Raw genomic sequence first — 25,995 nt, 5'->3', positions numbered from 1 at the left:
CACACCAGCTTATACATACATATAGGAGGAGTGTATTTGCCTGTCATTATGAAGTGGGTGCATGCTGAGGTTTCTGAACTACTACTATTCACGACAAGTGCGGGACTGCTTTTAATGTCTGACTGTTGATTTGTGAGCCCCAGAGAGCTGTTTGCCCTCAGAGTGACAAAAGGAGCTGTCATTGCCAGCTCCGTGTGCAGATAATATTCATAGGATTCACCACATGCTTGAAAATATTGTCCAATCAGAAGCAAACAGCTGATGCTTGACAATCCACTGATTCTTAGGCTACTTCTAATGTTTCCTTCTACGTTAGCTCTGAACTGTTCAACCCTTAAAACACAACACAGGTGAAATCAGCTAGTTCCTAGATATCCATGCCCAAACACGCATTTCTCTAAACCTCGTTGAAAGCCTGTTTCACTTACCAAAGTTTAATCCCAAGTAATTAGGACAGGAAGACGGAGATCAGCCTGTCAGACCTCATTGTTGACCATTGTATGGTACAAAGGTTATAATCACACTCAGTGTAACCACGCCTGACGTGAAGGTGTCTGGGAAAACTGCCTTTAGTTAAACACTGTCAGCAGCTGCTGTCCTATAGCGTGAGAACAGTCATAGATTTCTGAACATACACTTTGTTCTTTATATATATTTTTAATTACTTTTGTCAAAATAAAGTTCTCTATAAAGTGACAACAATGGGGAAGCAGCATGAATCAGTTTATAGAAATACATATTACATGATTGTGGTTTTAATCATTTTAGAGGCAAAACGTTTGTTAAAAGTATCCAAATACAATAATGAAAAAACAAATGAAAGCCATTGTAGTTTCCCCCCACAGTGAGGAGCTACAATGTGGCCCATCCTGCCTTACAGGATGAGGAGCTGTAAGGCAGGATGGGCCACATTCCTGCCAGACTTTGTAAAAAGAATCTGATGCCGTGTGCTTATTCTCCATCAAACAGTAACAGAATGAAAGGAACCCTGTGTAACAATTCAAGATAACATTTTTCTCCTATAGCAGAAGAAAAAAATGGGCTTACTTTACCAGTTATGATAAAGTGGTGTCGCAAAGAAAGACAATTGCTCCCTGTTACAGTCATGAAATAAATGCACCTTACCTGACACTGCTGCCTAAATGCCTCTCTTTGATGTTTTTGAACAAGCAGCTGACAGCACATTAAAGATTTTTTTTTTTTTTGTCTTTTTAAAAATGTTACAACATGATTACGACCAGTGTTCTTGCTCTCCACAGTGAAACCATCACTTGGTCCATTAGCCTCTGTCATTCGAGGTTGAACTGTTCCAGGTTTTCTTGGAGGAGTGTGTCTTTGACTGATTTGAACACAATCCTGATGTTCTCCGTGTCTGTAGCGCAGGTGTAGTGCGTGTAAAGGGCTTTATGACGACCAACATGCCGCTCCACATACATATTTAAGATGAACTTTTTAGCTCTTTCAGCATCTTGTCGAGGCCCTGTGTGGGAGAAAGTGGTCAAAATTAGAAAAGCCTCCTTGCTCACTCTTTCACAGTTACTGTTTAATACAGTTTTATACTCTCCTGTGTGTCTTAGTTGAGACTTAAGAACTAACTCATTCTTAATAATTGTGCTTATCATTAACATCAGTCACAATATGCGTAGTGCTCTATTGTGGACTTTCACAAATCGATCAGTTGTCATCTTCACAAATCTTTAATGTCTTTAATTATCAAATATTTTACAGGGTGCATGCTGGATTGATTAATTCATGTACAGACAGTAATTTAAAAAATGGTTAACACAGCTTGTCATTGCTTCTGTAGTCTAACAGTTTAAATACATAAATATTGAATCCAATTTTACTTTATACAAATACATCAGAATAAAACTCACCTCAGTCACTTGATATTGTAAGGTAAAGACCCTACAATAATGTAGAGAAAACCTCAACAATCAGAAAACCCCCTATGAGTAAGCACTTGGTGAAAGTGGGAAGGAAAAACTCCCTTTTAACAGGAAGAAACCTCTGGCAGAAACAGGCTCAGGGAGGGTCAGCTATCTGCTATATTCAAGGCTGACTCACTTCATGCCAGTTATACTCAAATATAGTTTTGAACACAGTTATGGTTGTTCTGAAGACATGCAGAGCAAACTAGGGGCATGCTTTACCTGTGTATTCTGGAAAGTAGGAAGCTAAATGCGAATGCTGGATTTTCTCCTCTAGCAGGTCTGTTTTGTTCAGAAAGAGAATGATGGAGGATTCTTGAAACCACTGCCACGAGGTGATGGTCTTAAACAAGGCGAGGCTCTCCTGGAGTCGATTCTGAAAGAGGGGCGACAGGCTTAGACGATGAACTGTATTTGGGCAAGGTTGGACAAGAATCAAAGAAAGGCTCAACTATAACTATAATGACCGTACATCGTTTTCACTCTCGTAGAGGACCTGATCGTACTCGTTGAGGGCTGCAAGGAATATGATAGAGGTGACATTCTCAAAACAGTGGATCCATTTCTTCCTTTCAGAACGCTGCCCACCAACATCAACCATCCTACAGAAAGACAATGAAAGCACTAAAGGTTCATGACTGAAGAATTACTGAAGAAGGAACTATATTTCTCTACTTTCTCGCAGAGTTTTCTAAGGGGACTGACACTGCTAAGTTCACTCTCTATATAAATGGTCTTTAGCCAATACAGGTTTCAACAGTCAGCAGTTCCACATAGCGACACAGATGATTGAATTTCACATGTGCACTGGGACCTGCAGAAGCTGTGAATGCAGCTCTTTTGTTGTCTGCAGCTTATTCTAAACACGACTTGAAGGAAAACTTATTACCGCCCACTTAGTTCAAATAAACTATCTTTAGTCACTTCAGTAATTAGTCTGTTTTGTCACCGCAGTACTAATGTGTGTGTGTGGACTGCGAGTACACCGTAACTGTTTCCATACACATTAAGAAGGTAAGTACCGGATGGGTGCTGTTAATCAAACGCACTTCATTATTGAGCATCAGCAAGAGGGAGTGCCAGTATAAAAGCAGAAGTTTGGCAGTTTGCTGGTCTGGAGCATTCCACAAATCTCAATAAACTGGAGCAACAGTGTAAAGACTTCTACAAGCTGTTGAATGGTTGGGTACACTGGACTGCGAGTCATGTCAAAACTTTCTTTTTCACAGGGCTGTATATCTGTCTAGATGATGTGTTAATAAAGTATGATATCAAACCTGAAGATGTTTTTGGAAAATTCAAAGGGATACTCTATGATGCCTGTGGTGGGCACCCTGACCCTCAAGATGTCCTGCAGGGTGGGGATGTACGACGGGGCTGTGATTCTGTCCAAGTCAGTGAGGTAACTGAAATGTTTACAACAACACATTAAGGTTAATATTCTGAAATATTAAACAGAAATCTATGCTTTTTACATGCATTGATTTTAGCAGAATGAATCCACACTATTACAGAATTACAATAAACGGAGGAAATTAATGCAAGATAAAGATGTGAAATATAAAAGTCTTACTATTTTGCAGAGTCTGATATCTGGAATTCCCTTCTGCGCTCATAGCATCTTTGAACACCGTGATCATTCCAGACTCTCTTTATGGCGTCCACTTGCCAGGACTCCAAAGTTGACACATAGGTCAAGTCCACTTGGCTCAGCTTCTCCGCATACCCCTGACAGACAGATACACAGGTCATTTCACTTCTTCAGTACACGTTCAATACAATGACTGCTGTAAAAGAAATCCCACTAGATGGTTTTTGTGAATTGCAAGAGATCGTTTTTAGGCAATGTTTCCTTTTTTTACTATAGTTCTCAAGAAGAACCAGATCTACTGCAATGACATGATGTAGAAAGATTAATTGTCTGTAGAAGTTTTTGATTACTAAAAAGTAACAAGCTTGAATTAGCTTTTGTTAAATTAAATTTGGTGCACACTTTCATGTCCCCCAAAGTTTAAACTGTAATAACTTCTGTGATCCCTTAACATTTGTCCAATTATTTTGCAGGATAAAAGTTTGCACCATCTTAATATCCCTTAGTTATGCCATTATAGCTCCAGGTTGCAAATGTATATGATATAATGAGCACCCCTCCTGTCTTATTCTCACCTTTCCCCCCCTTTTTGGATCCATGTATTTACTGGTATTTTGTCCTCCAGATGTTTCTATTATGAGCCACACAGTCACTGAGTGTTTTTGTTCTTCATTGCTCATATCTTGTTTTGTTTTTTTTCACACACCAACTGTTTCTCGGCAGATGGCCGCCCACCCTGAGTCTGATTCTTGAGGTTTAACAGAAGACCCCCACCTCGCCCTCCCCAAAAAACTCCCACGTGTTGTGATTTGCCACTGAACAAACAGAATTTAATATCGAAAATAGCTCAGCTGGTCAGAATTTGTTGCCTGTCCACTGTGGCAAATCGGGCACATTTACAGAAATGTAAATGTGCTGTGTGGATTTTAAATCACTGATAGTGACATTTAGATTGTTAGTTTTTCAAAAACTAACACTATCAGAAATTTTTTTCAACCAGTTTGAAGAACCTATCCTAGAGTGGCCGCTTACAACCATGAGTGAGGCCTTACAGGAGGTTCACCCTGTGGTCAGAATGCACACACAAAGGCGCAGGCCCCAAAAGCAACTCACAAGTTCCTGCAGTGGAAAACTGTCTATTTATATAGCCTGCATGTTACAATACTAGTATTATTTCTAATTTGTTTTTCTCAATGTAACTGGTACGGCAAGCTTTCTCAAACGCCACATAAAAGTTTAAATGCTTGGTTTCTCACAATGTTCTGGTCATGGAGGTAGTCAATGTGAAGAGTCTCCATGGCGTTGATCATCGCCTGGATGCCCGCTATGATGTTCTGATACACCACACGAGTGAAGCCTTTCCTGTCAGTGTCATTGTATCCTTTGCCATGGATGATCCTCATCTGTTTGATGAAAGTACTCTTCCCACTTTCACCAGTCCCTGGGCAAACGAGATGAATGAAACCGAAGGATGAAAAATGGAATAAGATCAAAGCAATGCCAGAAATAGGACATCTGTGGCATGCGCTCAAAAAAAAGAAATAATCTCAACATCAATCAGCTGCAGCTCAACAGGAGTTTGGCAACAAAACAACAAAAAAAAATTGCAATCTCTGAAGCGTTATAATATTTCCAGAAGGTAAGGTTTCCACGGTAGAAGACCTTTTTTTTCATTCAAGCCAGGGTGTGTGTGTATATTGTGCGTTTCTTCATTCATTTGTATCCCCCCATCACCAACATGATTACTCTGATTTAGCACAGCATATAGGAGTTGAACATTATGCCCATACGCTCGGTTTTATTTTCATCTCACTGCTTTTGCACTACAAAAAAGCATGACAGCAGATGGAGAATTAAGTTGAAAAGAAAACAAAAAGGCTATAAACATTATGAATTAAATATGCACTTACTTTTTATTCTGCACATAACAATGTGCTGAATACTATTTTGGGACAGAAAGTCTTTGCCAGATTCCTGCAACTCAACGTGCCTATCAACAGCGATGTGTCCTTGACTGAAACAGTGATCTGCTTCCTGCCTTCTAGTTGTAAATTACTCTTGATAAGGGTGTCAGCTTAGGGCCCAAAACGCCTAGAAATGTTAACCATTAGTCTGACCTTTACAGGGGGATATTGTTCTCCAAACAACTCAAGTTGAAGTTTAAAGTAGCACTGACCTTTAAACAAATCCCTAATGTCTAATGTATTGTTTCCAACATAATCAACAGTCAAGCTTTGAAAAGTGGCCTGCTTGGCCGTTTTGGTTCTGGAGAAAACAGACCACATGTCATTTAATGAGGTCACCGTGGCTGTCAAAATATGAAACCTGAATACTTTGTACTAATGAAGCAGCAGTATGGTTTCATTTTTAAGAGGAGACTGCAAATGATTAAGGCTATCTGAGAGATTCATCAGAACATCACTATGTGAAGAATGCGAGGAGTAAGCTGTAACTGGCGTGAGGTGACAGCACAGCGTAAAACACATACCAAAGCTTTGTTATCTATTGATCCAGAAAACATTGGTATTTGCACCTGATTCACCTTATTCCATACCTCCGATGTTAGTTTCCCGTCAATTTACGAGGGCAAAACTACACTACAAGCCAAGCATTTGGTTTTTGTGGTGATTTCCACAATAATCAGATGGAATGACATGGAATATGATCCAAACATTCCTGCTCCATAGTGGAGGAATTCTATGACTTTGGTCGTTTTGTTTCTGATGTTTTCAGGGAAGTGCTTTGACAGACATGTAATATAATTTATATAATTATTTTATAATCATATTGAGATCATTTTAAATTGTTTTAGTTTCCAACTCATTTATTTTTAACTTTTATTTTTTATTTGTTGGTTTTATTAATATTCAGCACTTTGAAACTTTACTTTGAAAAGTGCTTTATAAATACAGATACTGTAAATATAGAGCATCGTCATCAGATAACATTTTATTCTGTATTATAGGCTGTATTATTCTCAGTCTAAGGACTTTGGTTTAATGCTAACTATCACATGCTAGCATACCAGTAGACTACGATAAACTAAGATAGTCTACAGTTCAAATACTTGCCCATCACATGATGCGAATCAAATAAGGCTTTGAAACGATCCTACACACAAAATTCACACTGTTTCAAACTACATCTGAGGATATCCACGCCAGAACATAAGCAGAAACCAAACTCTACTCACTGTGGGGCTGTAAATGGAAGGCTATTTTCCTGTTATTATTTTTATGTAATTCTTTATTTAAACAGGTCTCATTGAGCTCGAGATCTCTAGTTCAAAGAGAGACCTTAAACGTGTTTTTTTTTTTTTAAAAAAAAGAAGGAAAAACGAGATACAGACATATAATTACACTCCACATTAAGAAAAACCTGTTCTGGTTAGTCTAATTCAGCATTTCACTCCCTTAAATACAGATTAAACTGGAGTGTGAACGTTATTATTGTTTTATATAGCACACAATGTCCTTGCGTAATCTCAGCAGGTTGTATGAGAGTTTCTGGGTGGATGAATGAATCATCACAGGGAATTCCTTTGACGCTAAAGGTTGTTTCTGTTGAGCTGTTAAATCGCATAAGCCTCAGAAATATAACTCAAACGTTCACTGCTATGATCAGAAACCCTGTAATAATAACAGTTAGCCACAAATCTAACAAGTGTACACTGTAAAAAAAAACAGAAAACAAAATCAAACTAACTAAACTTATTTAAAGTTTCTTTGTTACTGAAGACATATCTGTTCATTATGTTCCAAAGTTCCACTGTGGACGTGTGTTAGTTAAACACTGAGCTCTCACCTAAAAGCAGCAGCTTCAGCTCCCGTTTAGACGCTAACTTGTCCCGTCGAAGCTGTCTCTCTATTTCTCTGTGTATCCTCAGTCTCTCCTCGTCCTCTGGAGACAGGCAGCACTCACCCATTGTTATCCTAGTTTACCTGCTGCTCCCGGTTCAGCTACAGACAGCAACTTTGTAAAATTTATACAGATTTTTTTTCTTTTCTTTCTTTCTTTCTTGTTCTTGTCAGACTTGCCAAGAAAAGTTACGTCTCGGAACAGGTGAACGTTCTGCAATCATTCTTCCTGCTGGGGGATCCAGTTCAGGTGCATTTCACATTCCTGCCGTGCAGGAGAGGCGGGCTCTGACTGAAAGGCAAGTTTATCCACTCTGTCCCTGTGCACCTACTTACAATACACGTCCATACTCTCAGTAGCCTGCTGAAAAGTTGGAAAGTCCAACTGGGAGGCAAGAGAGGAAAATACGGCAACTTCGTGCCAGAGTGACGGTAAAGTACCTGAAAGCATTAAATCCAACAAGATCAAGGTTCACAGGTGAACTTTGTGACGCTTTGTCTCAAACACACGTTTATCATGATTTAACCAGTTAAAGCCTGAAATATGAAAAAATTGCCAGTAAATTGTATTTTTTTAACCACATTGAGCTATCTGACAAATTTGTTTAAATAAAAACAGTTCATATCTATAAAGAATTATTTCTATTTTTTTAATAGCTTATAAATATATAGTGCATTTTTTGATGAAATGACGAAGAAGTCTCAAAAAACTCCCCAAATAGCCTACTCTATGTATCAAATATGATACTGTAGGTGTAACTGTGTCGAGGCTGATTCATGCTGTGCTTTCAATAAGATCACCAAACTTGGTTACTGTGTTTTTTCCATGGATGACACTAAGAAAAGCACAGGTCTGCTTAAGACAATGAGTAAACACATGGCAGGGAACCTGCACATACAATAGCAGGACTTTCCCAAAGTGGAATCAGACAATCAGACCTTTTATCTTTTTTTTTCTTTCTTTTTTTTTTTTTTTGGCTTTCCTCCTAAAACATGACTGCGATGTGAAAAAAGGGACTGTAGGAGCCATTTTTTGAGTTGTTACCTTATGTGTGCCGCTAGGGGTCACCTTTATTGCTTTACGGTATGATGTGTTTATGTGAATGTGAAGGTAGACACACGTAATCAGCACCAGGTGTTGTTGTTCGGGAGGCACAATCACTTTGTGACCGGTTGGATAAAGAGAACTGTGGAATGATAAATACAACTGAAGGAAGAAGAATAAATATGTTAAATGGACAAGATACGTACGGCTGGAGTTATAGGACTGTAACAGATTTCATTCATAACAGTGGCATCGCATCACCCCCGTCAACCAACACCTCAGTGGCTTAAAGTGTAGGCTTAGCCTCTGCAGGGACTATCCACAACACATGGTTGTAGGATATTTGGAGTGAGTCATTTTTATTTCATAACAGAATATTTAAAGTTTGGGGATTTGCATTACTTTATTCAACATGATAAATAATGAAACTATTATTAATGACTACTTTATTTCTGAGAACTAGTGCTTCATGTTGAGGCTTAACGCAATTTGATTAATTTACAAAAGGCAGAATTTCGTGAAACTTATTGCGGAGCATGAGCCAAGAAAAAAACGGTTAAAATGTTTCCCATTAATCTGAGCTCAGCATTATTGGAGGATACACTAAAGTAGTGCCTTTCTACAATGGCCTTCTCTTTATTTCTCTATCTGGCCTGAAATAAATAGATAAATGAACTTGTATCTTGGTGCTGTAATGATTCATAAAATTAGTCATCTACTTTAAGCCTAACGAAAGGTGATGCTACGTGTCACTGATATTGCCAAAGTCTAATGTGGCTTTTCCTTTTACTCAGTGTAAAAGGGTAATCTGCACCGTCTCATAAACCCTGTTCGTTTGCATTCATGAAGGCATCTTTCGGCTGCTGACAACAGGGCTGACCTATGAACTGGAAGTTCAGTGGCTGAATCCCTGGCTTCTCTAGTCTGTATGTTGAAGCATGCTTGGCAAGATACTGAACCCTGAGTTGCATACAGAGTGTTAGTGAGTTTTCAAATGTTAGACAAAGTGCTCAGGCATAGATAAAAGCACTGCATAAATAACTAGGTGAATGAGATTTACAGTAAAAAGTGCACTCAGTGCTCAACTTGAGTGGAAGGGTGCTATGTAAGTACCAGTCTATTTACCAACGATACACCTACCTCCTTGTGAGTTCTCTTACTTTGGCTAGAAATTATGAAGTTTTTTGTTGTTTTTTTTGCCTGTCCTGTTTGGCTCTTTTGCCATCAGAATTATTGTCTAAAGGTGAAGAAAGATGCCCAACGGATTTACTTTACCAAATGGACCAACCCAGCCTTGCCGTAATGGTCTATTTGATTCACCTTTTATTCTTTATTTTATTTTATTTTCACTTGCTAAATACGGGACAGACTTGACTGGGGAAAAGAAAGGGGAGAAAGAAAGAGGGAAAGAAAAACAGCGGGGAAGAGGGACGGGGATAAAGGGCAAAAAACAAAAACCAACAAAATAAGCAGACAAAAAATACATAAATCAATCACCTGGATCACCTGTTGAGAAAGAAAAAAAGAGCAACATAATAAACAACATCATGATGATCTATGTGAATATAACAGTAAATACGAAATATTAAACATCATTGTGCAGCACGTAAGATCGACAGCACACAGTGTGCTTTGAGGTAGGAGCCAAAAAGGGTGTAGTTTGTGTGTGTGAGCACCCGTGTGTACACCTGTGAGCATGAGCGCGCTTGTATTTAAAGGTTCCTTCATGTAATGATCTGTTAGAGGGTGTGGGGAGCCACAGCCCCGTCCTCCAGGGCATGAAGCAGGTATGGAGGAGATCAAGACTCCAGACATCCAGAGGCCCCCAGAACACAAGAGACCAAGGAAGACCAACAGAGGGGCAGCCGCGCCACTGTCCCAGAAAGAGCTGAGGAGAGTCCCAGATGAGGGCTCACTCAGCAGCCGCGGAGCAGAAGCCAGGGGGGTTGCAGTGACGTGCCCGTGAGCTCCGCCGGCAGCCAGCTGTGCCAGAGTGACCGAGCCCCAGGCTGAGAGGCCGAGGGCACCCCACCCCCGAAGTGGCCCGAGCAAGCCCCAGGCTCCAGGCCCCAACAAGCAGCCACCAGGAGTGAGCCGGTCCACCCCTGGACACAAAGAACCACCAATGCACCGATGTCTGAGGGAAGTGGTGGGGGGAGATAGGCCTCCATACCTTGGAGGGCCTGAGATCCCCAGAGAGGTGGCGTCTGATACCCAACCTGACATATAGACACAGACAAACAGGCACACACAGATACAAACATCCATTCCCACCCTCATGCTCTCATATGCACTTACTCCACACTCAACCAACGTGGAGACAGACATAAAGAGACGCTGTACACACGATCACACTCCCCAAGCGTACTCTAAGCCCCAGGTCTAGGTACCCTTGCCCCTGGAGGGGGAAACTGCACCCAGACCCAGGTGGTGTTACCCTTTTCCCTGCGGTGGGGAGAAGCAGACCGCCCCGACTCGGCAGCAGCAGGGAGGCCCCACATTCCAGACCCCAATCGGACGGCCAACTCCTCCTAGCCCCCCCGCTCCAGCAGGTCGCAGAGAGGGGTGTGTGAAGACTCCAAACCTCCCTCCACCCGCTCATATGTAGTGTTGATGCATGTGTGTTCTAAGGTGCATTTAAAACCCAGGAGGGCATGGAGCTACCTGCCAGAGAGCAGCAGGTAAGCGCATAGCCCCTCCTGATAGCCCTCAATGTCTACATGTATTTAAAATTGAGAGGTGGGCAACGACACCAGGGGTGAGGTGTACACCCTGATGGTCTTTTGGATTCCGTGTAGCGTGCAAGGTCCAAGGTCCTATATGTATGTGTTATGAGAGTGTGAGTAATGTGAATGTCTAAGTTGTGAGATAAAATTGAGGCACAGGCAGCCGGAAGGGGACAGAGGGGGGATGCCTCCCCTGCACACACCTTTACCCCAAGGCCCTGCATGTATGGGTGATTGTGGTGGAGCGGGAAGAGGGAGGCAGCTGGAGATGGGGAGGAAAGGAAGGGAGGGGCAAGTGACCCCTCCCTGGGGCCGGCTCTCTCTGAATCCCATATTGCACGCCCAACAAAGGAAATCAGCTCTTGATATTTCATCTGTTTAATTTGTCATGAAATAGCAAGGGAACAGGCCTCCACGATTATGAAGCTGTATATGTTATCTCATTATACAATAATATTATATTTGAATAAATATATTATTGTGACTGTGGCTGGGATGAGGCCTGGCTGCTCTTGTCTGCACGCCAAAGTATCCTTCGGCATATTAATGTTAGATAGAAAGCACTTACTTGCATGAATGGATGAATGACATGTATAAAGTGCTTTGAATGCTCATCTAGTATAGAAAAGCTCTATATTATTAAATATACTATCAGCCAATTGGCTAAATCCTTTTAACCCTCTGAAAATGGGGAAACAGTGTAAAAATGGCTTTAATTCCTAAACAGATCATATCAAGCCCCTTAAATATAGCTGGAAGTCTGCACCCCAGTCACATCTTCACTGTTTGCTTTCAAATCTAAAGTGGTGGTTGAAATTTTGCCTGGTGATAATTAATAAATAAATAAATAAATAAATACAACTGTCAACTTCTACCTCAGCATAATATACAATGGACACCTAACTCTACATGTATGTCTTTTATTAAGGTCACGCAGCCATGATTGGCCTAATGATGCTGTGACTTATTTATTATTAATGTTAAAACAGGTAAACAAAAAAGTAAAATTAGTGGAAATCAGCTGTGAATCATTCACATTTTTAAATGTGGAGATTTTTACTGGGAAATCTTTCAAATCTTTCCTTAGCTACAGTCCTTGGGCTCATTATTTTGACTTGATGATGTTTTAGGTGAAATGTAGGATAACGGTTTTTAATTCATGTTCGATGTGGGGTTGAATTGACTGCATGTAGAACAGACCACTAAGGATTTGGTGCCCAGCAGCCACCTCACTTTTAATCTATCCTTGTGTCACATACAACTGCCACATTACTTTGAGTGTCCTCCAAAAATATTGGTTCTTTGCCACACTCTATATCCCTGCATACAAGACTAAAAATATGGACCTAATGCTGTAGGCTCCAGCCAGATGGATGTATCACAGAGGAGGATTTTAGGACTTAGACTGCTCCAGATGAGCTCTTCAAGCAGCCAAGAAGACAAACACTTGAATGGCAAACCATCAGTGTACCGGAGCTGATTTGCAAACACAGACAAAGACTGAAAACCTAAAATGAACAGATTGTTTATTTATCCAATCGCATTTAAAAAGACTGCATTCACATATTACAGTCATAGTGAAATATACCAATAAATAAAATGGTACACATTAGCCTGTGAAGAAGGTTCTGTGAACAATAGTGCTACGGATACACTCTCATGAGCTTTTTCTTCATGCCTGCGAATAGACCATCTCTAAAGCGTCAGAGATGATTTAACATTTAAAAGTTCTCCCTTTAGCAGTTTCAACACTGACCGTGATGTGAGTAAAAAGACAGAAAAATAACCACAGTGGGAGATTACCCAACCATGCAATATGTACACTATGCCTTTAGATAAATAAAAGGGGAAGTTGTAAAGCCTTTTGAGCAAAGCAAGAAATATACTTAAAAATCCAATCAAACAGTCTTTGAACTGAAGAAACGTGCTATTCAAGCGTACAACTGACACAAGAAATAAATGTGAATATCACTTTGAAATGTTTAGAATTAGAAAACAAAAAACAAAAAGTATGCTGTGCTCAAAAAAAGTGGCTTAAAAGGGTCAATGCAGACAATGTACGGTGGCCCTGAGAGGTCAAAGGAACTGCAAACTAAAGAAATACCAGCAAATAGAAAAATGTTGAAAAAGCACACAAAGGACAACAGAACTTGAATAAAACACAACAGTAGTAGAAAAACACACAAAACCCAAAAGTGTTATTGGTGAGGTATGTCACCAAACACCTGAAGAAATGGCAACAATCTAGTGCTAAATGGCTAATAGCAAACATCTGTCTGCAGTATTACATGAATCATATGAAAACACTGCATGTTTTTCTCCCTCGCAACGTGGATGAGTCGTGTGCTCCTTTTAAGCCTACAATGTTTCGCAGCTGGTCCTTCGAATAAACGCCTCCCCCAAAAACACCTGATTTTTTGCTCTGATTTAACTTCGACTGTGTTTTATTCGGCTTCTGTGTTTTGCTTTGTTTTTTCATTTCCAATGTGTTTTGTGTGCATTTGGAGAAATTTTCGGTTTGTTGGTGTTTTTAAGTCGCAGCGCAGTTCTGAGGTTGCAGCGTTTGACCTCTCTGGGACACCGTACAAACGTGAGGCGCATCGAGTGAATTGAAATTTGAAAACTGGAGCAAGTACGACACAACCACCGCTACAAAATATACAATGTGCAAGTAACAGTGGTAAACAAGGTCAGTGTGTCATTAGTGTTGATTACGACTAGTTCCCTTTAAGTCAAGACACAACCTAAGCATTCAGATGCTTCGAACACTTTTTAGCTTGAAAAACAAACCATGACAAACTTGGATTAGTGATGTGAGGTGCTGCATTGCAGTTAGTCTGCATTCACTTCCACAGATTTCCTGAAGCAGAGACTCAGTACATTACAAGTCCTCTGAGGCTCTTGAGGACACTGAAGAGTGTAACTAGAAAATTTGAAATACATAAGTAGTGGAGCCATTTGACGACAAGCCGCGTTACTTCTCCGTTTCCTGTTTTTGGATTTAAGAGTTCAACAGCAGCGTGAAGCAAACAGAACCACAGAGGAGCTCTCCCGGCTGCCAGGTGTACAAAGCCGATTGAGTTACAGCAAAAAGAAGAAGAACAAGACCGCCACACTTTTAGACCAAGTTGTAGGCATCCAGGTGGCCCTGCAAGATGTGGTCCTTCACCACGCAGAAGACAAACCGGACGTTGTCTGTGTCTGTGGCGCACGTGAAATGGGAGTAGATGATTTTTTTCTCATCTGGGTTAAGACTGACAAACATGTCTAATATGAATGCTTTCCCCGCGTCGACGTCCTGTGGAGGACCTAGAAGAAGAAAACAGCACAGGAATATTTCAGTAGTTGTGTAAAAGTGAAAAATTGTAAGTTAGATTCATGCATTTCCATGAAGAAATAGAAATCTGAATTCACAGGCAAAGCATATCATTTTTATCAGCGGAAAACAAACTGGTACACTCGTGTTTGGTCTGGTATAACCAGTAGCATTTAGTAGCTAATGCCAGCGAACTGTAAAAAGGAGTGAGTGTGTTGTTGGTGATTGTAAGAGAAAGACTTTGTTATTTGACACAGTGAATCAGCAAAAACGAATGGACCAAGATGCTCATATTATCATGTTCTATTCAAATGTTCTTTGCAGCGAGTGCGCTAGTTCCCCTCACCGTCGTACTCAGGGAAGTAGTCAACCAAATGTGAATACATGATTTTTTCCTCGAGTAAATCTATCTTGTTGAGGAACAAGATGATCGAGGATTCTTCGAACCACTTGTAGCTTATGATTGTCTTGAACAAGGCCATGCTTTCTTCCATTCGGTTCTGTGAAAAAAAACAAACATATAAATAAATAAAGAATGAAAGGGAGCAAACACAACAGACGTGAATCCCTGCTGAAGAACAGCAGTACTTCACCAGTGATTGCCTGTGTGAGCAAATTCAATTGGCTGTAATCTCATCAAGTGAACAGGCCTCACTAAAAGGTGCCCTTTGTTGGGCTAAAGTGACTTTAGAGCTCCCCCTGCAGTTGAACTATGAGCACTGCCACAAAGGAGGGCTGAGATGAGGTTAATCAATGTGGCCAGAAAGTGAGAGAGAGAGAAACAGAGAGACAAAGAGAGAGAGAGAGAGGAGCTGGACTCTGCAGAAATCTAGGTCATCATTTCCACCTAACAGGTTTGGCCTTAAACAAAGGAAACAAAGTCCCTTTGTGTCCTATCCAGTGAGTTGGGTGTGTTTTTTTATCCCAAAGCAAGCTACTGTCTTTTCCCATGTAAGAAACATGTACACACACACACACACACACACATATATATATATATATATGTATATATTAGATTATTATTTTTAAGTCTGATTTTTACCTCATTGGAAGACTCAGCGAGGACCTGATCGTACTCACTAAGTGCCACCAGGAACATGATGGAAGTGACATTTTCAAAACAGTGGATCCATTTCCTCCTCTCTGAACGCTGACCACCCACATCCACCATCCTACAGTCACAGGTTTAAACCAGTGAAAAATATTAAGGTAACATAAATGATACAAATGATGTTTCTTAAAAATGATAACAGGACCGGAGACAGCAATGTAAAGTACATGAACTGTTATATTAAAGAGGTAAAACCAGTCAAACTGGGGGAACCAGTCAAACAGCAGCTAATATAATCAGTGGCCAGCTGTCACAGCGACATAGTCTAAAATTGGTCAGTTCAAACAGGATGTTTCTTTCTAATTCTAATGTGAACTCTAATGTGCGTTACATTTTAATGGGCTTCCTGAAAATTAACATCTCAGTGTCCAGTTACCTAACACACAGTAGGTGGCTTTGAGAGATCATTTTAAAGTTGGTCGGGCACAAAGTTTGACTAAACGTCACTATTTTTAGCGTTAAAATGATATTTAGTTTTCTAATTAACAAACATTTTGTTTGCTATATAACTATGAAATCAATTTAACACACTCTTCATGCAGAACTGCTCTGTGTGATCTGTCTGCTCTTGCTATACGTAGCCGCCCAGGATGGCAGACTTGATGAACAAATTATATTTAGGGACGCAATGATAACTGCAGTCCAAGGGTGAACAGGTGAAAGTGTTGCTTATAGGGCTGTTCGATATAACGATATATATCGGATGACGATATAAAAACGTTTCATTTTACGCTATCGTTTGTTTCGCAAAATAAACTGTTTACGGCAACATTTTTTCATCGTTTTGATGGTCACTGTAGTGGCTATATTCATTTCTTAAAGTTCTCTCTTTCTCTTATATTTAATATAACCACACTACCGACAGACAAGCGCCTGTTTTTATGCGTTGTGGCTAGCAACAACGACGGTAACAGCATCGCGTGCCCGCTTGTTTATGTTCCACATAAACCTTTCACAATAAAGCTCAAGATCCTGTTGAGACTTTTCAAAATAAACTGAATCACGTGAAAGAGCAGATTATTTACGGATGAGAATTAAAAAAGAGCCACCAGGTGCTAAAAAATAAACCTTAGACTCAAACGTTAGAACAGGCTTTTCCCCGCAGCACGCTGTGTAATAAATACTCACAAAGAAAACAGCGGCCTTTACAACTTATGTCTAAAAATGTATCGTTTCATGCATCGGTTAAAACACTCGACTCCAGCTACATGACGCGCAGCTGGAAACACTTCCCGCAAGACAAGCTGCCCAAGATTCACAGAATTTACAGAAAATGTTACATTTTTGTGATTTATATCGTTATCAGGACGATAGAATTCTTATATCGGGATATGAGATTTTGGTCATATCGCACAGTCCTAGTTGCTTATGTGCTTATGTTACCTGATAACACTAGGTGTCATCAGGGACAATGTCATTGTTTTTGCAGGTATCTGGTTACCAGAGAGGTTACAAGTAAAAAGAAAAAAAAAACAGGATGGCCATTCGCTAGCAATGAATGCACCATAATGATGTATACACACAATAGACATTGTACTCAGGAGGTAGAAGGGTAGAAGATTTTAAAACAGGTTACTGGATCTTTATATATATAAGATATAAATGTATCGATCCCTGTAATACCTCGAATTATGTTATCTGCTTTTAAGGAATGTTGCATTATTTTAATAGCATTTGTGGGGGACACCAACAAAAGAAAGAAAGAAAAAAACCACTCACCTGAACACCACGCCCTCCAGGTCAAAAGGGTACTCTATGATACCGGTTGTGGGCACCCTCACCCTCAGCACATCTTGCTGAGTTGGCAGATACCCAGTATCGGAGATTCGATCCAAGTCATCCAGATAGCTAATAGCACAGGAGGAGGATAATGCAGTGTTAAGAAATGAAAATGAAAGCTGCTGACAGAAAGACTGATGAAGAAGCAGAACAGAGAGGGAGAGAAGGAAGACATTTATTTTGAATTATTTAAGTCATGGCTGTATCTGTTTCAGCCATGTAGCTGCAATGAATTATTTAGAATTTAAATGCGTTTCTTTTTAACAACCTTAAATGGAAAAACTACTAAGCCTCTGTGTCCTTGGTGCATTAAAAAGACGGCTGGCAGATGAAACACAGGAAATTATTAGACAGTGTGTGAGGAGTTATTCTTCTGTTTACACTCACTATTTGGCTGAGTCTGAGAGCTGGTATTCCCGCTTCCGATTGTAACATTCCTGAATTCCCGGGTCGCTCCACAAGCTCTTCAAGGCATCAATGTATGGGTTGGTTAATGTTACCACCTTTTCCACATCAGCCTTATTGACAGTTGTGGCGTTGGCCTGAGCATCACAATAACACATTAATATTAGCGACAACTTCAGAAAGAATAATTACTTTAATATTGTGTTATTTATAGGAAGCATCTCTTGCGCAACTGTCACCGCAGCATTATAGGTGACGAATCAGTCCCAGTGCTGGAAGGAAGGAGTGATGTCATCCGGTTTACCAAGATAACAAATACCAAACAAGATGGAATTAAGATTCTGATTCATACTACCAATCATTTACTGAAACTAACTGTTCAACATATAAGCACATCATTTCGATACAGTGGGGGAAATAATTGTTCCAAAGAAATGAAAAGTTTATATTTTTATGATAATTTCATTTTAATAGAGGCAGAATATCAACCAAACCACATTACGTAAAAGCTATAAGTAGATTTTCTTGTCATTGAGTGAAATAAGTATTTGATCCCCTACAACGCAGCAGGAACGGCTGTGTGCCACGTACGGTCAATCAATCAACTACGGATCGTCCTTTTTGAACTCCTTATGTGTATGAAGCGCAACTTTCCAGAGAATCAGTTCCCTCCATTTTACCACTTTGGGCAGTATCAAAGAGCCAAGAATAAAAATAAGAAACCTAACGGATTTCGAGAGTTTCGGCAAAGAGGAGCGGGCCAAACTCCCCCCTGAGGTGTGTACATGCCTGGTGATGTGAGCAAACTTTCAAATTCAGCAGGCAATCAAATATTTATTTCCCCCACCGTAAAAGAGAACTTTTTGATAGTCTCCAGCAGACATGATGAAATTAAGCCCTGTTTAAACTACTGTCACAGGGGGTCTTTAAAAACCAATAAGTAATCTCTGAGCTTCCAAACATAAAACAATAAATCTGATTTGAAGGTATCTGTGTAGTGGTTTGTCTTGAGTATGCTATCAACAGCTGTTGTTTATAAATCGTCATTCTCAACCTAGCAGTCAAGCGTGTTAACCCCATCTGCAGGAATTTAGTGCATTGGTTTGCATGGCATTATTGTGGGAGAGAAGCAGTACCAGTATGTTATACGGCAGCCATCAGTGAAAACGGAAATGACACTGAAGAAATCAGACACAACATGAAAGGAGCTGGGGTAGATATGGGTTGCAAAGCAGCTTGCAGAGGCAGTACTAGCCGTGGGAAGGCTAAAGCATTTGCATGCCCCCATATCAGATTTTTTCAACAGGAAGCACAGAAGGGCAGCAGTTCAGCAATCTGAAGCAATAGTAAACATGAGAATCAAAACCCATCATTAATGAAATTCCAGTGTTATGAAATATATGAATCGAACCGGCTGATTACACTGCAACGCTCCAATAAAGGTAACACTCAAGTACAGATATCTGTTTGTTGAGTCATATATTTTTCATAATGCAGAAGTCTTTGGAAGGGATTTTCCACTTTGTTTGATTTTTTGTTTTTGTTTTTTCATGCTAACTAAAATGCTCCTGCTTCAAAATATACTCCCATTCTTTGATGGTCCTGTTTTTCTTTTTCTATTTTACATTTTCTTCCCCCTGCAGTCACTGACCACCTAATAGAAATCAAAAAATCTTAGCATTTTACTAAAAGATTGTTCCAGCTTTTAATTCCACACCACTAATACAATGTAACTTACTCGCCTCCATCACTCAACAGCTGCCACTGTTTTATGTGCCGCGCCTCAAATAATCACGTCACTTCCAGTGTCTACTTCATTTTTTATAGAGCTACTCAGAGGCAGATTTCTTATTTAAGACTCAAAAACACAATCATAGAAATACCACTGAGTATTCTTCTTACAGTATATTCCAGTATAGAGCTAGCTAGCCGCAGTTATGAAAGTATCATTAAGGCAGTCACATGAGTCTAGAGAGAGGTTGGCAACTGCCTTGTGTCCACCTTACTGGTTGCCAGCAAAACATCTTTGTGGTTTGTGTCTCACTTTTTCAAGTTTCGCTACAGTTCAGTGTTTAATTAGCAAGTGTTTGCAGACAGGTCAGTGTCATCCATAACAGCCACAAGCAAGCATTACACCGTGCTAGTGACCACAGTAATCACAAGGAGGTGTGACTTTTTGTGTAAACCTCTTACATAAAAAGTTAGCTAAAACTATCACTTTTGACTTTATATGAGAAAATGCTTTCAGAATAAAAGTCTAACCTGTGTGTTTAGTGAAGCAAACAGTAGGAGCAAGCTTCACTAAGTTAAGATGTTCTCCTTCAGGTCAAAGCAAGCAAAAAGCTAGTTACCCCAGCAGGCTTTTTTGTGAGCATATAAATTTAATCCAACTCGTTCAATTGTTCTTTTGGTTTTGTTTTTGCTTTGTTTTCTTTTTGTTTCAGAGAGGTTATACGAGGACTCAAATCTTTGGATGGGCCTTCTGTGCATTACTATAGATTCTAAGCTACGATTTCACCATTCAGGGAAGAGGTTTAGTGAACTGATATACTGAGTGCCTGATATCACCGCTCGCTAAATTATTCAAACAGACAGTCAATAGTTTATTCAATAATGAGCGATAAATTTGGTTTCCAGACAGGAGTCTAATGCACTTTTTTGTGATCAGCATAGTTTGTGAACAGTGTAGTTGATTTGATGAATAAACGCACTTATTTCAGACACAGCGACGGATGTCTTGACCTCACTGACCTACGGTCTCTCTGTGTTTCACTGCTGATTTATGCAAACCGACTGCATACAAACAGTGCCATCCTGTGAGCTTTTACAGAACACCACCAACACTACAGGAAAGAAAAAATATAACGCACATGCTGACTCAGATGATCACTGACATAGGCTCTCCTGGATTGCATCCTAACCTGGAGCTTTACCTAATGTAGTCTCTGTGTGTGAGCTAGCACGTTTTTGTGATTAATATGCACCTGGTGTTTGTAAGACAGGAACAGATTCCTGTATGAATAATGGGGAATTCCTGATCTCTTACTTGTTTTTGGCTCAGGACTACCAGTTTTTACATGCTTGCAGTGTGACACTCTGTATACTTCAAAACGACAGCTCACTCCGTAAGTAGACAAAACTCTCTGGCAGCAGGATTGCAAAACTAAACACTGTTGCAAATTACCAGAAGTGCTTCACCCTAAATACACAGTAATACACACTGCAGGCTCTGTCAGTAAACCTTCCGCATGCTTCTGTGGGACTGTGTCTGATAAAAACCGCTTTCTCAATTTGTCTGAGCAAAGCAGCGAAGAAAGGACACAGGCCTACCTTGTTGTGCTCATACTTGTAGGGGATCTGCAGTACGTTCATGGCCTGGATCATGGCCTGCATGGCTGTGAAGATGTTCTGGTACACCAGCTGTTTGAAGCCTCTCTTGTCTTCATCAGAGTATCCACGGCCATGGATGATCCTCATTTGTTTAATGAACGTGCTCTTGCCACTTTCACCAGTTCCTATCCAACAGGAGGCATAAATGTAGTTTTATTCTTTATTCCCATCAAAATACCAACAATACAATGCACCTGTCCTCCCCTCTATACCTTATCACATCCAGATACTGTGTAAATCCAAAGGTCATTTTCATCCCCTCAAGTGATTCTTGATCCAATAAGAACACATGGAAAATCAGATTTTAAAAATATATATATATGAAATATTTATTACAGAAAAAACCTATTACAGACATGTTTTGTTTTGTTTTGTCTTGGTTGTTTTTACAAAATGATTTTTTTTATAATTACAGGACGATCAATAAGCTACCTGAGCCCTTCCTGTAATTTTACTTTTACTTTTTTTATTTCTTACAATTTAAGCACAAAGAGACACAATTATGTTATTTACCACAACAGCAGGTAGAAAAAACTTAAAGTCTGAGAACTTGTTTTTTTTATAGTGGTAGAAGAAGCATCTAGATTATTTACTTAAATAAAAACTTCTTTAAACATATATAAGGAAAATTCTTTTAATTAAAGTCCAACTAAACTAAAAGTGCCTCAACTATAACTATTCATTATAGAGAATTCATTTTTTCAGTATATTATAGGATCAAGGTGATTATAGTTAACTAAAACTGAAAACTAAAGCAGATTTGAAGAAAACATTTTAGTTACCTAAAAAAAGTGAAAATGAAAACTAAACTTGTGCAAAAATGTAAACGATATAAAATAAGATTTTGTAAAAAGTATAGTATCTGTTAGTTTGTTAAAAAGGTGTTATTTCAGCTTGGCTGATGAGGCATTGATGGACATGCTTATTGAGACTCCACAGGATTGTGAGTCAACTGCTTTCAAAATATTCTGTGTTTTTATTGTAACACCGGTATAAATTTTCCTAAATCGTGCCTCCGACATATGCCTTCCATACAATAATAATTAAAAAGCCTAAATCTGACACTGAAACTAACAAAAACTAAACTGAAACTAAACCGTTTGAAACAGTAGAAAGTAAGTGAAACTAAACTGGATTAAAAACAAAAAGTCAAAATGAATTGAAATAAAAAAACGAATTAGAAATCACAAAAATAAAATAACTCTGAAAGGAAATAATTTTAAAAAGTATTCAGTCATTAATGAGTACATCACTTGTAATTATAATTTAAGCACTGACCTTTGGCTTAATAAAAAATAACAAGGTATAAAGTTTTGATTGATTGATTGATTTAAGGCTATAAAACATATACATATATATATATATATATATATATATATATATATGTGTATATATATATTTATATAACTATATATTAGTAATATGTTAATGAGATATAATATATTACATTAAAATAACATCTGTCACAAAAAAATAATGACAGAAATATTTAACTAATACAGGTACGTCAGAACTTGTTTTACGTTTTCCTGCTGACCCTGTTGACACATCCATCCATTTCAGTTATATTGTTTCTGTAAAACGTTCACATATTCTATATATATTCGTGCAGTGTGTAAGCGATCAGCTAGTTTTAACTGTAAACCTCCCACTCTTTCTGTCTGTTGACATTGAAATTCCTTTCTGGATCACTATGCGTCACACTGATAAGCTCTTGACTTTTTGATACCAGATGAAAATTTCAACACTTTCAGTGTTTTCTTTAAGGTCCTAACAACAGGTGTTCATTCCCCAGTATTCTGAGTTTAGTTTAAGTTAGTAAATGTTAGCATGTTAACGCAGTCAGCATAATAATCATTACATCACCAAATGGACTGCAAACTTTATAGCTGTGAGCATCAAAACATGCTGATGTTAGCATTTAGCTTAAGGAGCAACTAAGCCTGAGGTCTCACCAGCAGCACGGATGCAGACTCTCCTGTTTAGCAACACTGGATGGGGTTTTATAGCTCAGAGGAATAAACTATGTCAGGTTATCACTAAACAGATGGTATACAGAGCGATTGATTTTATTGCTTCATTTATTTATTTAATAATAATAATAATAATGGATTGCTTTTATATAGCGCTTTTCGAGACCCTCAAAGCACTTTACAATTCCACTATTCATTCACACACTGGTGGAGGGAAGCTACAGTTGTAGCCACAGCTGCCCTTGGTGCAGACTGACAGAAGCGAGGCTGCCATATCGCGCCACTCGGCACCTCTGGCCATCACCAGTAGGCGGTAGGTGAAGTGTCTTGCCCAAGGACACAACGACCAGGAACAGACAGAGCTGGGGATCGACCCGGCAACCTTCCGGTTACAAGATGAGCTTCCCAACCCCCTGAACCACGGTCGCCCCGAATGTAGTTATGATCATAATATATTATCCAGATGTCCTCTTATGTAAACTTGGACATAACTTGCATCAAATGTTACGTTTTGTCATCTCATGGGTGGCTGGTAGATTTATTAGAAGTTGCGGCATTTCCCCGTGTAGCTGACAATGCAGAAATGACACCGGTGAGACAACCCTGTGCACAAATGAAAGCAACAGTATTTCTTTTAGAATGTTATTAGAGAGTACTTAAAGCGATGTGCACTGTTCCAATCTCAGACTGAAACTGGTTGTGGGCTAAAATACAGAGTGCTGTCTACTGAAGCTAAAAGGCTGGTGACACGTTCAACATGACTACCCATGCTTGACTGCTTTAGACCTTCAACTTAATCACTGATGACACATCCTTTGCCAAATAGTCAAATTAAATGTGGCACCTTATTAAGTACACCTGTTCAACTACTTATTTATGCAAACATCTGATCCGCCAATCACGTTGCAAGAACAGCATTTAGAACATAGTCAAGACAAAATGGTGAAGTTTAAACTGAGCAGCCGACTGGGGAAGAAGGGTGATTGAAGTGACTTTGAATGTTGCGTGGTTGTTGGTGACAAATGGGCTAAGTATTTGAGAAACTGTTGATCTGCTGGGATTTTCCCACACTGCCATCTCAAGGGTTTACAGAGGATATTTTCCCAAACAAGAGAAAATATCCAGTCTGCGGCAGTCCTCTGGAAAAAAAAAAGTATTGATGATGTCAGAGGCCAGAGAAAAATGGCCACACTGCTTCGAGCTGTTACAAAGACCACACCCAGAACCGCTGCGGTCAGCTAAGAACCGGCAACCGAGGATATCACATCCACGAACTTACCAAAATTAGACAGAAAATCAGAAAAATGTTTTCTAGCTTTACGAGTCTCAATTCCTGCCGCAACATTCGGATGGTAGGGTCAGAATTTGATGGACACAACATGAAGCCATATTGTTGCTGACCATGTCCATCCTTTCATGATGCTTGCTTCCAGCACAGTAACACACTGTGTCACAAAGCTCTGGTTTCCTGAACATGACGCGTCACAGTCACCAGATGTCAATCCAGCATGGCCCTTTGGGATATGGTGAAACAGAGGATTTGCATTTAGGACGTGCAGCCAACAAATCTTCAGCAGCTGTGCGATGCTGACACGTCAATACGGACCAAAATCTCTGCTGTTAAATGTTAAGTTTTTCCAGCACCTCAATGAATCTGTGACACTACGAATTAAAGCAGCTCTGAAAGTAGAAAGGAGCAAGGAGGAACTAATGAAGCACCCGGTGCCCTGTAGTATACAGATGAGGACTGCAACTAATATTTCTTTTCTGTACAGATTAAATGACAGCAGTGTGTGGAGCCCATGCCATACTGGATTTTATGGGGCCAATTCTAAAGGAAGTTGAAACAAAATGTATACCATCAACTAAAGTGAGATAGATGAGGGAGGACTCATCACACTTCCAAGTATAACTGTTAGCAATTATGTTACTAATACATGTAGATTTGTCACATCTTTATACCTCATAAAGTCTCCAAATCATGCAGAGATTATAAATGCAAACTAGGGTCAGGAAGCTACAGTCTAACATGCTCGTGGCTAACCACAAAAATGCTACAAAACTAGTTGACCCAAGGCTAGTCGCATATTATTTCGTAAAAGGAAAAAAACTGACGAGTGAGTATTTGAGCTTCGTGTCATGTCATGCCTGTCTGAACCAGCAATGTATACCAGAGGACTGCTTACTGTTGTGTAGAAGAAAAATGCTGTTATCAGATACACTGCACAGATCTGTCGATGGGCAGTTCTGAAGAACTGGAGGCAGTTGGCTCTGTTAACAGTCAACTGTTTTCTCATTTTTCGCTGCTCTCCTTAAGATTAAACTGTGATGAGTTTTGTTGTAGTACCAGTTCTTTTTTTAAAATACGTCTCATGAGACGCATACAGCAACCACTGATCAATGTCACCGCAAACCACTAATGTACATAGACTTTGGTCCATGTTAAACTACTACAGTCAGGCCATATGTTGATGTCTTATCAACAAATGAAGTATATACACTTCATTTGGTACACATAATATTTCAATCCTACAAATCTGTGTAGTTAATCCCTTTTTTCCCCCCATTTGAGATACAGTAGTAGCTAAAAGTAGTTAAAACTCCCACTGTGAGTACGTTTTGCATGGTTGCCTGTACTGTAACTGCATTTTGCATTGTCTTTACACTTTAACTCACCTCACACAGCAAACTATGCACACGCCCTATGACAGGAACAGTGTTCAGTAGTAAATGATGTGCATGTAAACTTCATCCTACTCCCTTTTGAACATGTATATTGTGTGGTATATAGAATTATTCACGTCACCTCCATGTTTTTTATTTTACTTTGGGGATTTTTCTGTTTACAATGTATTTTTATATATATATATA

The 25,995-nt window shown here is 39.5% G+C and overlaps 2 protein-coding genes across 4 annotated transcripts in view; both read right to left on the bottom strand.

The window, feature by feature from the left end:
* Positions 1-682: 682 nt before the first annotated feature.
* On the bottom strand, positions 683-7,650 carry LOC102295721 (guanine nucleotide-binding protein subunit alpha-14). Its single transcript, XM_005917302.3, has 7 exons — positions 7,327-7,650; positions 4,779-4,963; positions 3,505-3,659; positions 3,209-3,337; positions 2,404-2,533; positions 2,154-2,307; positions 683-1,480 (listed from the first exon to the last, which is right to left on the bottom strand). The coding sequence occupies exons 1-7, from the start codon at positions 7,445-7,447 to the stop codon at positions 1,290-1,292; spliced, it is 1,065 nt and encodes a 354-aa protein (XP_005917364.1). The 5' UTR covers positions 7,448-7,650; the 3' UTR covers positions 683-1,289.
* Positions 7,651-12,657: 5,007 nt separating this feature from the next.
* The window catches only part of LOC102296751 (guanine nucleotide-binding protein G(q) subunit alpha), a 14,720-nt gene continuing 1,382 nt past the window's right edge, over positions 12,658-25,995 (bottom strand). For 2 of the 3 annotated variants that reach the window (XM_005917305.3, XM_005917307.3), the window contains exons 3-8: positions 21,092-21,276; positions 17,744-17,898; positions 17,297-17,425; positions 15,509-15,638; positions 14,813-14,966; positions 12,658-14,459 (exon numbers count right to left, since the gene is read on the bottom strand). In XM_005917305.3, the coding sequence (XP_005917367.1) occupies positions 14,269-14,459; positions 14,813-14,966; positions 15,509-15,638; positions 17,297-17,425; positions 17,744-17,898; positions 21,092-21,276 (944 nt within the window). In that variant the 3' untranslated portion in view covers positions 12,658-14,268. Of the gene's footprint in view, positions 14,460-14,812; positions 14,967-15,508; positions 15,639-17,296; positions 17,426-17,743; positions 17,899-21,091; positions 21,277-21,363; positions 21,799-25,995 lie in introns of those variants that run through there. The other variant, XM_005917308.3, reaches the window with a different exon arrangement.

The sequence above is a fragment of the Haplochromis burtoni genome, unplaced genomic scaffold (assembly GCF_018398535.1).
Source record: "Haplochromis burtoni strain Fernald_Lab_line unplaced genomic scaffold, NCSU_Asbu1 Contig_23, whole genome shotgun sequence".
NCBI lineage: Eukaryota > Metazoa > Chordata > Actinopteri > Cichliformes > Cichlidae > Haplochromis > Haplochromis burtoni.
This window is presented reverse-complemented; position numbering and strand designations above follow the sequence as displayed.